The 15566-nt window shown below is 45.7% G+C and overlaps 1 protein-coding gene across 3 annotated transcripts; it reads right to left on the bottom strand.

Moving 5' to 3' along the window:
- Positions 1-5552: 5552 nt before the first annotated feature.
- Positions 5553-14882, bottom strand: LOC100274676 (uncharacterized). Of its 3 annotated transcripts, XM_008663445.4 has the most exons (6): positions 14582-14882; positions 14163-14228; positions 8653-8911; positions 7892-8573; positions 7104-7429; positions 5553-6912 (listed from the first exon to the last, which is right to left on the bottom strand). In XM_008663445.4, exons 4-6 carry the CDS (start codon positions 8563-8565, stop codon positions 5999-6001), a joined length of 1914 nt encoding a protein of 637 aa, XP_008661667.1. In that variant the 5' UTR covers positions 8566-8573; positions 8653-8911; positions 14163-14228; positions 14582-14882; the 3' UTR covers positions 5553-5998. The 3 variants fall into 3 exon arrangements, with proteins under 3 accessions (XP_008661667.1, XP_035818870.1, NP_001142468.2); NM_001148996.2 differs by lacking the exon at positions 8653-8911 and having other exon boundaries at positions 5574-6912; positions 14582-14770; XM_035962977.1 differs by lacking the exons at positions 7892-8573; positions 8653-8911; positions 14163-14228; positions 14582-14882 and adding an exon at positions 7734-7883.
- Positions 14883-15566: the final 684 nt, after the last annotated feature.

The raw sequence follows: 15566 nt of genomic DNA, 5'->3' as shown, positions 1-15566 counted from the left end.
TGCTTTTCTGGCAATCTATCCTTTTCATTAAGGGCATCAATTAGTTCATTTATCTTGTCTACTTTATTTCTATCTTATCCCTTAAACAAATCAGTATAGTCTACTTCATCATCAGATGACTCTTCATCACTAGAAGAAGTATACTTGGGAGTGTCCCGAATGCATACCTTCTTTTCCTTAGCCATAAGGCACGTATGGCGTTCGTTGGGGAAGAGTGAAGATTTGTCGAAGGCAGAGGCAGCTAGTCCTTCATTGTTGGAGTCGAATGAAGAGCAGTCAGAATCGCATTCCTTTCCAAGGTGTGCCTCGCCCTTCGCCTTCCTGTAGTTCTTTTTCTTCTCCTTCTTCCCGTGCTTTTCTTGTCCCTGATCATTATCATTATTGGGGCATTGAGCTATGAAATGACCAGTCTTACCGCATTTGAAGCAGGAGCGCTTTCCCCTTATTTTATTCTTGTTGGGGTATTCCTTGTGTCCTTTCAAGGCGGTTTTGAAGCGCTTGATGATGAGCGCCATTTCGTCCTCGTTTAGCCCGGCAGCCTCCACTTGTGCTACCTTGCTGGGTAGTGCCTCCCTGCTGCTGGTTGCTTTGAGAGCAACGGGTTGTGGCTTGTAGACGGGTAATGGACCGTTTAGTGCATCGTCCACGTATCGAGCTTCTTTCACCATCATACGCCTGCTCACGAATTTTCCGAGTATTTCCTCGGGCGTCATCTTGGTGTACCTGGGGTTTTCACGAATAAGATTCACAAGATGAGGGTCAATTACTGTAAATGATCTGAGCATGAGTCGGACGACGTCATGATCCGTCCATCTTGTGCTTCCATAGCTTCGGATTTTGTTAACCAGGGTCTTGAGCCTACTGTAGGTTTGTGTTGGCTCCTCTCCCCTAATCATCGCGAACCTCCCCAGCTCGCCTTCCACCAGTTCCATTTTGGTAATCATGGTGGCATCATTTCCCTCATGAGATATCTTGAGGGTGTCCCATATTTGTTTGGCGTTGTCCAAGCCGCTCACCTTATTGTATTCATCCCTGCAAAGAGATGCTAGCAAAACAGTAGTGGCTTGGGCATTTTTATGAATTTGTTCATTTATGAGCACAGGGTTATCAGTACTATTAAAATGCATCCCATTCTCTACAATTTCCCAAATACTAGGATGGAGAGAAAATAGATGACTACGCATTTTATGGCTCCAAAATGAATAGTCCTCTCCATCAATGTGTGGAGGTTTTCCAAGGGGAATTGATAGTAAATGCGCATTTGAATTGTATGGCATGCGAGAATAGTCAAAAGAGTAGTTCTGATTGACCATTTTCTTTTTCGATGAAGAGTCGTCGTCGTCGTCCCTTGGTGAAGAAGAGGAGGCATCGTTGTCATAGTATATGATCTTCTTGATGCACCTCTTCTTTTTCCCGTCCATCTTCTTATGACTCGAGCCTAAGTCAGTGGGCTTGTCGTCTCTTGGCTCGTTGAAGAGAGATTCCTTCTCCTTGTCATTGACCACCATCCCCTTACCGTTAGGATCCATCTCTTCGAGCGGTTAGTCCCTTAGATGAAGAGTACGGCTTCGATACCAATTGAGAACACCTAGAGGGGGGGTGAATAGGTGATCCTGTGAAACTCAACACTAAATAGCCAACACTTGGTTATAAAAAGTTAGTGCAATTAAAACCAAGTTGCTAAGGTGTGAACTTCAAAAGAAAACCAATCACAAAGGAGATGGACACAGGACACAGTGATTTATCCCGTGGTTCGGCCAATGCCTACTTCCACGTTGTGGTGTCCTCCTTCGGTCAAGGATTGCACTCAATCCCTCTCAAGTGATCCAATGATCAACTTTGAGTGCCACGATTATCTTCTTTAGTAGTCTTTTCCCGTTTGCGAGGAATATCCACAAGTTCGAGCCTCTCGCCCTTATGATGATGATCACACAAGAGGCACAGAAGTAAGGGAGGGAAAGAAACAAACACAAGACTCAATCCGCAGCACACTCACGCACACAAGCCAAGACTTGAGCTCGAAACACAGCACAGAGAGTTCACAGCTCAAACAGAGCTCAAATCACTAACGCAATCGATCAAATGCGTGGAGGCGGAGTCTAGGAGTCTCAGGATGCTTAGTGAATGCTTAGTTTTCTGTTCCATGCGCCTAGGGATCCCTTTTATAGCCCTAAGGCAGCTAGGAGCCGTTGGAGATCAACTTGGAAGGCAATTATTGCCTTCTGTCGAGTGGTGCACCGAACAGTCCGGTGCATCACCGGACAGCTACTGTAGTAGTCCAGTGCGCGATCTCTTTCCTTTTCTGGCGAAGCCGACCGTTGGATCTTCAGATCTGTTGGTACACCGGACACTGTCCGGTGCACACGTGTCGCCCGTTGGCTTAAGCCATGTGTCACCCGTTGATCGCGCAGGCGACCGTTGGCCGCTGGCGCCGTTGACTCATCGGACAGTCCGGTGCACCACCGGACTATCCGGTGATTTTTAGCCGCAACGTCTTTTTCTTTTCCCGAGAGCGACGAGTTCATCGCCGAAGGCTTGGGCGCGGGCGCTGAAGACTCACCAGACAGTCTGGTGCACCACCGGACAGTCCGGTGATTTTTAGCCACGTCGCCCTACCGATTCCCGAGAGCGGGCAGTTCGCCGCCGAGCCAGCCTAGGGCACCGGACAGTCCGGTGTGCCAGCTGGTGCTGGTTTTAGCTGTCTGAGCCATATCTTCTCTAATTCTTTTCTTCTTTGCTTAGCACTGTTTCTAGCACTTAGATAAACATGTTAGTATTAAAAAACAATTTACTAAGTCTAAAAACATACCTTATTCTTTGATGTGCACTTTTCACCTACTTGGCACATATGAGTTGAAAACAATGTGTTAGGCATCTAATCACCAAAACAATTATAGAAATGGCCCAAGGGCACATTTCCCTTTCAATTAGCAACGATTCTATGCTTGATTTTGGCAATGCCCTACCGGGCACTATAAAATTTCCTTGATCCAGCACCAGAATCACAAACCCAAACTGGAAGGAATTGTTGCACTATAGATGGTATGGTTTGTGTGCTCTATAGAAATAGATAGAATTAAAGTGTTACCATTTACAACAAGAGCCCTCGAAACACAATAGAATCAATGTCTACAAAGTGGGCAAATGAGATACGTTTACTGGTAATAGAGCCCCCAAAACACATTAGGTTTTGTTGTTTAACACCAAAGGGGGAGAGGTTAGAGAGTATTTTAGATAGGGGTGGAGAGTTATAGGGAGTGAGAGATACATGAGTTAATTTTTCCATAATTTCTATGTGTGTTACTCTCATATGCACTTTCATATGTATCATGAGTTGTACTATATACTTTATGATTTGCATTTGTATGATATAGTTATCTTGTGTTGTGACATGGTTTGCTTTTATTGCTTATCTTATATCATTTCACATTTGCTTGATTATAATCTTTCATTTCATATTATTTCCTATTTCACATAAATGAGCTAGATCATGTACTTGTCCTTGGACCTTTATCTTAATGGTATGTGGTGTGGACTTGATTTATGTGAACACTTTATCTATCTTTCATTTTTCTTAATGTCACAAGTTCATGCAAATTAAGCACTTTAAAACCCTCAATTGTTTCACATACTTGAGGCAGTGTTGTCATCAATCACCAAAAGTAGGAGATTAAAAACATCTAGGCCATTAGTGATTTTAGTGATTAATGAAGAAATAAGATTATTGTGGCTAACATGTGTTTTGTAGAGGTAATTTAAGTTATGCCACATTAAAGATGATTATTTGGTCAAACAATGGTTTCGTGCCCCTAAGTATGGAAATAGTTTTAATTTTCTAAAGGATGGATGACAAGGTTGAGGATTGACTAGTTCTAAGTGTTGATTAGAGTTAAGAGACAAATAGAGTAGTAAAAGACTTTTTCTTTAACCTTAATGTAAAGGGAATGTCAACTAGTAGCTTGACCTAGATGAGTGCAATGATTTTAGTGTGTGCACACTAGTTGTATTTAACTTTAGGTAGCTCAAATGAAGATCAAAAGGTGTTTGGAATAAACTCTATTCACAAAGTTTTTGAAATTGGAAGCATTTAGGTAGCTTTAGCGGCATTGGACCATGAGAAACAAGGTTGTCAAACTAATACATATGGTCTAATGCTCCATATGGAATGTCAGTGAAGGCATGATCGTCAAATCCTCTAAACAGTGTCATTGGGCCAATGAGAATGAGTATGATGGTCTGTGAAAATAGACTAGAGAGCTCCAACATGTGCCAGATTGGTCCTACATGGGTCATTGGACAATATGGTGCAACTGTAGCGGTTAGGGTTCCTTCCTACAAGAGTGTTGGACCTGTGAGTAGGGCAACCACCAAATCATTAGATTTCGATCTGATGCTCTTCATAGAGTGACCAAAGAGGTTTCATGAGCGTCAAAATTGTCTTATGTAGGGTATGAGTCATACATTGTATGTAGTATACTCTAATGGTTATGTCTGACATAATAAGGAAACTGTGATTGTTGTGTCTCGACGGATCGAAGGCAAATTGTCTAACGATTTGGTTGTTGGATGGTTTGATAAATGTTGATTTTTCCTAGAGTTATTGTAACGACTAGTTAGTCAGTTGGGGGTTATAACTACACCTCAAATTATCTATTCTAGCTCTCTTATCCATTATAACCGATCAAGAAACAATTTTGAGTGTGACGAAGAGCCTTTGCCTTGTGAGAGACTTGAGAGTTGGTAGTAGCTTAATTATTAGTCTCGTTAGTGGATTGAGAGTAGATAGTGTGCACCTGCCATGATTAGATCATGTGAGAAGTTTATGTTTGCTACTTTTGGTGATCGACATCACCTAAACGATTTGGTAACAATCGAGTTCAGTGATCACTCAAATAGCTTATAGGTGACCCAGGCGAAAGACCATCTTGTAGAGAGTACTTAGTCCTTACACGAACCAAATGGAAGCAACACCTTTGCATGGGTGCTCCTGCGAGAACTAATAGGGAATGTCAACTCCCGACTATATTGACAAAATATTGAGACTTTACTAATATCTTCTTTACATTAAAAGCATGTTTGGTTTTATGTCTAAAACGTCATAACTTGTCTAGGCTTAATGGCTCGAATTGAAGAACTAACTTAAACAGAAAAGCTAGGCAAGTTATGACGCAAGAAACCAAACAGACCCCACATTTACTTTTGAGCAATTTCTTTTAGTAATTACTAGAATTGACATGTTAGTATGAGTTTGAAACTTATATTACAAAGCTTTTGTTCTCTCGAGCATCTTAATCCTTTCACCTTATTTACCTACTATAAGCACAAAAATGTGACGAGATTAGTTGTGAGCCAAACATGCCGATGGGCTGTCCACCAACTAACCCACAGGCCACAGAAGTATTATGTCCGTGCAGTACCCCTTCAGATTAAATAGCTGTATGCGCAAACCAGGCTCCCCAGATTGTACTTGAACTAGTACTGCCCACAGTCCAAACTAGGGCAAAAAAAATCGTAGGAAGATCGAGCCGAGACTAGTCCAAACACACCACAGGAAAAAAAATAAGTCAACTAATAATAATAAACATCTCTTAAGTCATGATATGAATTCACAATAGTTAGCTTGCAGATCCACCATAGCATTCCACATATGAATACAGTTGCTTGTCTGCTAACAAGCTTCAACTACTTACTAGTCGAAACCTAAACTCAGAACCGATTCATGATTACCAGCACATGGTTCCACCATGATTGTCTTCATGGATTAATAGTCTGCCTACCGACTGAATTTGAATGAACAAATGAGAGATCTGATGGACCTGAATGCCAAATGAAGCATCTACAGCATCTTATAACCTTTAAGAGAGTGCACAATATCCATCTCAACAGAATCCGCACGCAATCTGCTAGGTGATATAACTTCAGTAGTTCATCATTCAGTCGCCAGAAAATTACCAGAAAAATGATGTCACACAGCGACACAGAGCAGTTATGAAGGTTTCTAGTGCCAAATCTTGCAGCGTGCATCCTTCTGTTGTGTTTGAAAGGGCTTCTCCTTGGTGTAGATGATATCCTTGAATGCATCAACCAGTTGGGCAACCAAGCTTGCAGGATCACCGATAAGAACATCTACTAAGGCGCCAACGATTCGCCTGTCCTGCGCTGTTGCCTTCAGACTGAACCAAGTGAGGAACTTCACACGGAAGTCATTGTCCATGTGCCCTTCATGCTCCAACCATCTGACCACCTTCACACAGTACTCGTACTGCTGCTCCACATAGTTCTTGGATGCCGAATCTGGGGTGCCAATAAGCAAGTCAGGTTTACTTGGAGCTTCGGAAGGAGAGTAGTTGGAGCTTGCAAACGGTAAAACTTCAGAAGTTGGCGGCAACTGGCTTTCATCATTGTCACTTGCACCATCTAGCCTTGCAACCTTAGCCCGCTTGGAATACCGGTCACACAATAAATTGTTCTCACTTGAATTTGTAGACCCCTTAGGTGAATCATATTGAATAGTTCTCTGATGATTCTGCACATTCAAATCCTTTTTCTGATGCTGCATTGGATCCACTTTGAGGCACATGCTCTCAGAGTTCTGAGTTGAGCACTGGCTGCTGCCATGGTCCAGGCTGCGTGTACTGCATTTTGCCTCCCACTCAGTAAACCCCTGTACGCTGCTAAAAGGCAAAACCTTGAAGAAGTATTCAGTTGAAGGGCTCAGACCAGAAACCAGGCTCCTAGTATTTGGCCTCAATATGTGGCATGTGGGCTCCGATGAATAGTTGCAAACCTTGGCACTTCGGTGCCAAACTTTGGAACCATCAACCTGCTCCTTACCGATGCTATCCTGATAGTTCAACACAATTACCACAGAAAATGGAGTGATTTCATCAAAAAGGATTTGGGGCTGGGGACCTGAAAACATAAATGCCATCTGTTCAGACACTAAGTTGTATGTAACCAGTATGTTTTGTAAGGAGGTCCTTTTTATACTAATATATTTTCACTTTTTTTGGGTAACAAACACAACTATTCCAGATTCTTCAAGGAAGACACCTAAGCATGCAAAATGCAGTTTAAACAAGTCAACTATAAAGCAAAATTACCTAAGAGTTTTGGACTATTATTTGACTCGAACTCCAAGATGCTATCCACTGTAGAGTCTACAATTTCTAATGCACTTGAACAAAGCTTCTGAACTTCAGCACCACAAGTAAGCCGGTTAACAATGCCACGCCCCGTGATCGCAGAAACCTGATCTAATGCACCACCAACTTCTTTTTCAAGTGTTTTCGCAGCTGAGCTGATTATGCTCGTTATTTCCTTATAACGTTCAGATCCTTTTACCATTTTATGGCTCAATGACAGCCTCTCACAAAGCACATCAACTCTTCTTGCCTCCCTAGCAATTGCAAGTTGTTTCTGCAAACTCCTGCAGTAGGTAAGAGGTAAAATATATACGTGAAGTTTCAATAGGCACAAGAGGCATGTGTGACCATAATATTTATAGCATTTAAAAAATCTCAAGTTTATTTTTCCTATACAAAAGTTTGTCAGTACCTAGTAAAAGAACAAAAAACATGCTTTTTTGTTAGGGTAGAACACCAAGAAAGTGTTGCTCCATTAATACAGTCCGCGATACTAGTTTTGGATGGTCAGGCCTAAAGAGGAATTAGGTTAACAGAGTTCATAATTTCCTATGGCATGTTAATGAACCAAAACAGTCAGAAGGATACCTCATTAGCTAGTTGATTTTCCCACAGCTAACACAGTAGAAACTACAGTCTAACTTGGCGATACTAGTTTTGGATGGTCAGGCCTAAAGAGGAATTAGGTTAACAGAGTTCATAATTTCCTATGGCATGTTAATGAACCAAAACAGTCAGAAGGATACCTCATTAGCCAGTTGATTTTCCCACAGCTAACACAGTAGAAACTACAGTCTAACTTGTTGCAGCCATTATTGACAATGCCAGCCTTTTTATTCTTTAGAGCACAGTTTAGGTGACAAGAGACACCACATGAACAACCACTGTATGGATTATCAGAGCTGCAAACCAACCACAAGCTAGGGTCTTTGTTATCATCATATTTATTGCAAATGCAGCAAGAGCAACGTTTGCAATAATTATCTCCTGCATTCCGTGTGGCTTGGCATGCAACATTGCTGCACACCACTGAACAACAGGCATGAGCCTCTCTACGTATTGATGAGTCAGAGTTTGCAGTTTTGAGTGGTCGTGATTGTTCTTGTTCCTCAGATTCCTTCATTTGTGTTTCATCTTTGTTATCCTGCTCTAATAACATAACATTTGCATTATCATCCTTGAGTTGCCCATTCTTTCCACTCTTTCGTGAAACTAATTTCAAGAGATAAGCGATCATCTTAGCTTTTGGGACATTGGTATACTTCCTCTCTTTGCCCAACTCAACACAGATAAGCTCAAGAAGTTCCCTTCGAGTCCAGCACTTAAGAATCTCCACGGCACCTTGCGGCCATCTTGCAACTTCGTATACTAGTTGTCTCTTGTCCATCAAGCTCATTTCATTTTGTTTTTCTGGATCCATCACAATTCCTGGATGAAAGAAATATCAGACATAGCAGCTAAACAGTATTCAAATTGCATGAATCAAGTATATATAAAAAAACTCGACCTGCGGGGTAAGACAAGCCCCGGACATTATATTAAGAAGACCTCCTCACACAGGTCAGAAAACCCCTGAACCTCTACCCCAACCATACACAGCGGCACCGTAACCCATGTGAGAAACGACCACAACCACGACCGGGCCTTAGACCTATGGCCCTGTTTGTTTTATTTTTTTCAGCTTCTGGCCACCAGAAGTTGTTGCGGACTGCCAAACGCCCAGCTTTTCAGCCAGCTTCTATGAGAATCGCTTTGATGAAAACCGTCTAAAATCAAAGTAAACACAAAATCAGCCGAGTAGTCACAATAGTAGGAATCCATCACTTTATAGATTTAAAACCTATGGACCCTTCATCTTCCTTCACACGTAATCCCTACGATACTCAGATTCTCCCCACAGCTAGATTCTCAGAAAAGCTCGTTAGAAAAAAGCTAAAACAAGCAGGCCCTATGCTTTGCCATGGGACAAACGAGGGGAATTTTTTTAACCACGGCCTGAAATTCGCTCCCACGGGGAGTTGAACCCAGGACCTGAGGAGTGCTACTCAGACCACCTAACCAACTCGCCTAGAGTCCCTTTCGCAATCAAGTATACAAATACAACGAAAGCACTATGATGCAAGAGAACATAATATAAATGCATAAAAACCAAAGGGGAAAAGGGTGTATCCTTTACCATTTGATCTTTACTACAAAATAAGCATTCTTGAGAAGCTACATCATCAGCAAATTATAAGCTACCAAACTGTGGGAAACCCTAACCCTGTGTTAGGGTTGGGTGTTGTATTAATAGACTTGAGTTAACTGGGCCTGGCCCATTACACAGGGGTGAGAGAGTAATTACACGGGGAAAACCCTAAACGGGTATTCTAACACCCCCACGCAGTCGCAACTCTATCCTATACAGATGTTGACACTGGACCGACAATCTAAAAATACACTCGAAGGTAATCCCTTGGTGAAAATGTCAGCAAAATGCAACGTGGTGGGAACGCTGAGAACCCGAACGTCACCGGCGGTGACACGCTCGCGGACGAAGTGCAGGTCGATCTCCGCGGGATTGGTGGAGAGGTAGACCGCTAACGTTGTCGCAGTAGACGAGGGTGGAGCGCTGAAGGGGGCTGTGGAGCTCATGGAGGAGCTGGCGCAGCCAGGAGGCTTCTGCCACGGCACGGTACTCGACGTTGGCACTGGAGCGGGAGACGACGGGCTACCGCTTGGCGGCCCAGGAAACGAGGTTGGCGCCCCGAAACACGGTATAACCGGATGTGGACCGACGCGTGTTGGGGCAGCCAGCCCAGTCAGCGTCGGTGTAGACCACGAGCTCTGATGTCAGGGATGGTCGGAGGAGTCCATAGTCGAGGGAGCCACGAAGGTAGCATAGGATCCGCTTGAGAGCGGTGAGATGGGGCTCCCACGAGGTGTGCATATGTAGGCACACATGTTGAACGGTGTAGGCGATGTCGGGCATGGAGAAGGTGAGGTACCGAGGTACTGGAGCACCGATCTGGCTTCGATAGGACGTCATGTCGGCGACCAGGGGCATGTCGTCCTAAGAGAGCTTCGCCTGAGTGCCAACAGGTGTGGAGCAGGACTTGCAGTCGGACATGCCAGTCCGCTTTAGGATGTCAATGGTGTACTGGCTCTGGTGGAGGGGCTCCAAGTCCTTCATCGCGAACTCCCGCTGAAGGCGACGATCGTGCGCTATAGGAGGTCGGCGGTGGACAACATGAGCACAATGTCGTCGACATAGAGCAGGAGGTAGACAGTATCATTGCCGCGCCTGTAGATGAACAGGGAGGTGCCCGACTTGGCCTCGACGAAGCCGATGGAGGCCAAGTAGGAGGCGAAGCGACTGTACCATGCTCGCGGCACCTGCTTGAGGTCGTATAGGGAGCGGTTCCGCTGGTAGACCAGATCCGGGTGAGTGGCGTCAACAAAGCCAGTGGGCTGGTTGCAGTAGACAATCTTCGTCAGTCTTCGTCAGAGTGTCGTGGAGGAAGGCATTCTTGACGTCGAGCTGATGGATCGCGCTATCCCGGGAGAGGGCGAGGAAGAGGACAGCGTGAACGGTGGCGAACTTGACGACGAGGCTGAAGGTCTCATCGTAGTCCACTCCGGGGCGTTGGGTGAAGCCCCGAAGCACCCAACGGGTCTTGTAGCTGTCGAGAGAGCTGTCCGAGGTTAGCTTGTGGTGAAAGAGCCACTTGTCGATGACCACGTTGGTGCCTGGTAGACATGACACCAGGTCCCAGGTGTGGTGGGCCAGCAGGGCCGCATACTCCTCCATAGCGCGACGCCAGTGTGGGTCGGCGAGGGCAGTGCGAACGAAGAAGAGTACCGGGTACGCGTCCAGAGGAGTGGTAGTCGTATCAGCTGCTAGGATCAGCCGGTCGACGGGGCAGAAAACGACGGCGGCGCACTGAGTCACCATCGAGTCGACGTGCCCGGGGTCGCGATGGATGGCGACCGGGTGGTACACAAGCGGCTCGGAGCGGGCCACCGGGACGTCGGGAGCCACGGGCATGGCCGGCTCGTAGCGGTGATAGACGACGGCGAAGTCGGCGAAGCGAGCCGCGCTCGTCGATGGGCCCAGGTCAGTGGGCGCCGAGGGAGTGGCGCGCCCACTGCGGTGGTAGACGTGGGTGGGGTCGGCAAAGCGGCTCGCGCTCGTCGATGGGGTCGCGAATGGCGTAGGTGTGGTCGATGGGGCTGTGTGTGGCGCAGGCGGGATCGACGGGGCGTCGCGTGGCGCAGGCAGGGTCGACGGGGCCACGTGTGGCGTAGGTGGGGTCGACGCGGCCACGCATGGCACGGGAATAGGCGAGAGCGGAGGCGTCGAGACCGCACATGGTGCGAGCAACGGCGCAAGGCAGGGTGCCTGGGCTGGAGGGGGAACCGGATCAGACTCAAGGAGGGAGTCCAGATCGGTGGGTGGGGAGGAGCCAGCAAGGGGAAACACATCTTCGTCTACGACGACGTGACGTGAGATGATGATGCGGTGGGAGACGAGGTCAAGTCAATGATACCCCTTTTGGTCAGGGGAGTAGCTAAGGAAGAGGCAGCGAGTGGAGCGAGAAGATAGCTTATGAGGAGTAGTGGCAGAAGTGTTAAGATAGCAGGCACAACCGAACATGCGAAGATGGTCATAGGAGGGGGTTGTGTCGTACAGGGCGAAGTGGGGAGTAGGGTGGCTCACCGCCTTCGACAGAAGACGGTTGAGGAGGTGTGTAGCGGTGTGCAGGGCCTCTGCCCAGTAGCTGGCAGGGAGAGTTGCCTGGAAGAGAAGGCAGCGAATCATATTGGTGGTGGTGCGAATCGTGCGTTCGGCCCGACCGTTCTGGGCAGAGGTGTAGGGGCACGAGAGACGCAACTGGACGCCATGAGTGAAAAAGAAAGAACGGGAGACGTGGTTGTCGAACTCGCGGCCATTGTCACACTGTAGGGCACGGACCGAGCGACAAAACTGGGTGGATACCACACAAATGACATGTTGCCTAGACGCTGTTTTAAAACTGAAGCTAGATTCTCTTCAAATCTTCAATGATACATCACTTTATGAGGTACATCTATCTCGTTTCTAGTTTCTACAAATTTGAAACTTATGAGGCACATCTACAATGTTTATATAAATTCACCCAACAGCTCTGCTGTTATAGAATCATTGCCTTGAAAGGAATTTCATAAAGTAATATTTAATTTCACTGACATAACTACATATGCATAGACTAGGACTTCCTATTTATACAACATCACACATTACCCTAAACATGATAGGATCACCAAAACTAGGCATGGGTGAATTCTCACTAGCTCATACCTCAATTCAGTAATCACATTGTTGGATATTTTCCATAACAATCGATAATTGCTATTTAAAAATTAATTCCAAGATTTTGCAACATAAAGCATTACCAAGTTTCAAGAGATCCTAAAAGCTAAGCAACTAACAGCTCAACAGATTACAATTTCAAACGCTGGCCTCAAAACTGTCGCCTACACGGCCGTTTAGCCCATTTACACACCTCTACACAATGGCTTGTTGATCCTGTTTAGTCCGTTTAAATGGACTTTTAGCTTGAATAAATTGATAGACGCTAGGTGATTGTTTAGTCCATTTGAACATTTACGATAACATGGCTCAAATGAAAGTAGCACAGATTAAAAAAGAATGAAGAGTGGAAAATGAACTGAGGGATTAGGTGCTGCAAAAAAATAGCACATCACAGGTTGGAAAGAATGAAGAGTGGAAAAAATATGAGGGATTATGGATCCCTCATATTTTTTCCACTCTTGCACTGCCTTTAGGGTTTAGATATTCTCATCACCTTGGCAGCCTTTCAGGGATTATGGATCCTCAACACCACAACTGCCAATCTTGGGAGACTTTCGCACAACATGCAAACAATGGAGACAAGCTTTTGAGAGTTCGTTCGGGAAAGGAACTCTTATTGCTTCAGCGATGGAAAGACTTAATCGATCGACCAGTGTTCTATTAGGCAGGAAAGGTGTCCTAGGCGGCAGCGTTTTGGCACCTAGCACCTAGAGTGACAACAGAGTACCCAGGTGTCCAACTAGCTTGTGTGGGCAGCAGCCATAGCCCATAGATGGCATATTTGTATGCAATTACAACCAGCCTTGAGTTACTCACTTCACAATGCTCATATAATCACCAAGCAACAAGTGAGTAGCTACATAGCTAATATAGACTCTAGTTGGGCCCTAGGTTGCGTAACTTTTATTTTCAAGGCATATTTTAAGTTACCAGAAATGCCAGATTTTGCAAATATAATTTCCAAAACTTCCAAGTCAACCCAAATCATAGTTTTTTGTTATTACACAGGTTTGTGATCTCAAGTTCTAAATATTTATGTTTAGATGTAAAAAAAGTTTGGTTTTAATTGCATCAACATGTTCCTATGAGGATCTGACCTACCATATTGCTTAAGTGTGTTTGGTTGCAATGACAGGACGGGACGGGATGAGACGATCTTTCAAATAAGGTTGTTTGGTTCAGAGTCAAGGGTTGAGACAGAACTATCTCAATGTTGTCCCCAGTTATTCCTGAAAATTGGAGGGATGAGAGAGGACGTCAAGGAACGTCTCTGTCCTGACTGTCCGGCAACCAAACGCACCCTAACATCGCAACAAGGGAATCAAGAGGACTGAAAAAGATTGGGCAGACTCAGGGAAAGGCATCGTGTACTGTACTCACTCAAATATGGAAGCACCACAGGAACATATGGGTTGCCTTATGAAGGCTTCATAACTGAACTTGTCAAGAAGATCACATGGTATGGACACGCATTAGGCCGTGTTCGGTTGCGTCTGGATCGAAGTGGATTGAGGGGGATTAAATCCCTCACTAATCGAAATTGAATAGAATCCTCTCTAATCCACTTTAATCCAGACGCAACCAAACAAGCTAAATAACAGTTTTATCAATAGGCGCTAGAAGAATACAGGCAGGTGAAACGCTATACAGGAACAATTTATAATCGAACGGCATTCACCTACCAGCCAAGCAGAAGCCGCACGGTTGAACAATGCTGCCACTCGTCACTTCAGCTAGAGTTGGTTTACCTGCACAACATACCAAAAAGTGGGGGAACATCACTTCGGCGTCTCGGGCACAGGTACACGCTCGTGAATGGTGGAAACAACCAGCAAACCAGCAGCATTGTCTAAAAGGAAACCGCTGAGGTCAATGCTGAGGAGAACGAGGCCCCAATCGAGGTACAGGAGGGTCACCGATTAGGTTAGCACCCCCAAAGCGAGCGAGCGCAGGGCACGTGAGTCAACCAATCTATCGGCCACAATCTGTACGGATTGGGGGCTACCGTTCGAGGGAGGGCGATTTTGGGGGGTTCGATTCAAATGCTCCGCCCCAGGAGAAGATGTGGGAGGAGAGAGTTGAAAATCAGGCCGGAGCTTACCGGATCTCCTCCGCGTGACGCCATTCCGGGGGCGCACAATGGCAGTGGGGCGGGCGGGAATTGGAGGCGGCGGTGCAGGTGGGAGAAGGAAGGGCAGGCGGCGGTGATGGTCCCCTCGGGAGTCTGGAGATGGTGCCGTGGCCCGTGGTGGTGGTGCACTGGTGTGCGAGGCTTTTGAGACCGAGACGGGGACGAGGGGACGGGGCACGCCAACGCCACGGGGGAGGGATGCTGGGACTTGGGACTTTTGGAGTCTGGTAGAGCCGTAGAGGAGAGGTCAGAGCTGTGGTTGCAGTTGCAGACTAGCAGACGCAGAGGCAGGCAGCAGCAGCCCGTGGTGGGCCGGAGAGGAAGCGTGGACCAAGGATGGTGGAGGCCCACTGCGCAGTAGAAAAGATAGCCCAGGCTGCACAGCGCATCTCGAGGATCAACCGTACAAGTACAACTGTACTACGTCCAGCCACACCCACATGTCAGCTCAAGGGTTATTTTCCGTTTTCTACGCTTCTTAATTTCCCCCCTATTTTCTGTGCTTCTGCTCTTTTTTTCGCCAAAACAAGGAAGCACTTGGAGGTGGAGGTGGAACTGTCCTGCCATAGATAAAGAAAAGAACGAGTGAAAAAGCCTGTTCGCTTTACTCCTATTCTCCTACTGTAGTAAAGTAGGACTACTGCAGTGCTGTTACAGCAGTTGTACACCTGCTACGTGTACACATCAATAGGCTATAGCCATAGTTTGATTGACCGGGCGGGATAACCCTCGCGTTTTTTATATAATATTTCAACAGTATATATATTAGTAAAATGTATGTACGTTGGTACGATTTTCATTTAATTTTTTAATATAAAAAATAAAACACAAAGACACATGTGTTTTGTTGGCTATGTGGGTCTGAACATAGGTTTGGAACTAATAACTACTAATAACTATTTGCCAGGGACGGTGGAAACAGTGTTAGTATGTTGCGACCACGCACAATTAAAAT

This window comes from Zea mays, chromosome 10 (assembly GCF_902167145.1).
Source record: "Zea mays cultivar B73 chromosome 10, Zm-B73-REFERENCE-NAM-5.0, whole genome shotgun sequence".
Taxonomy (NCBI): domain Eukaryota; kingdom Viridiplantae; phylum Streptophyta; class Magnoliopsida; order Poales; family Poaceae; genus Zea; species Zea mays.
This window is presented reverse-complemented; position numbering and strand designations above follow the sequence as displayed.

Excerpts from the sequence above, each read along its gene's own strand:
- LOC100274676 (XM_008663445.4), bottom strand. The coding sequence starts at position 8,565 with ATGGATCCAGAAAAACAAAATGAAATGAGCTTGATGGACAAGAGACAA. Across the intron at positions 7,430-7,891 it reads AAAATCAACTGGCTAATGAG|GAGTTTGCAGAAACAACTTG; the intron begins GTATCCTTCTGA and ends TACCTACTGCAG. Across the intron at positions 6,913-7,103 it reads TAATAGTCCAAAACTCTTAG|GTCCCCAGCCCCAAATCCTT; the intron begins GTAATTTTGCTT and ends TTATGTTTTCAG.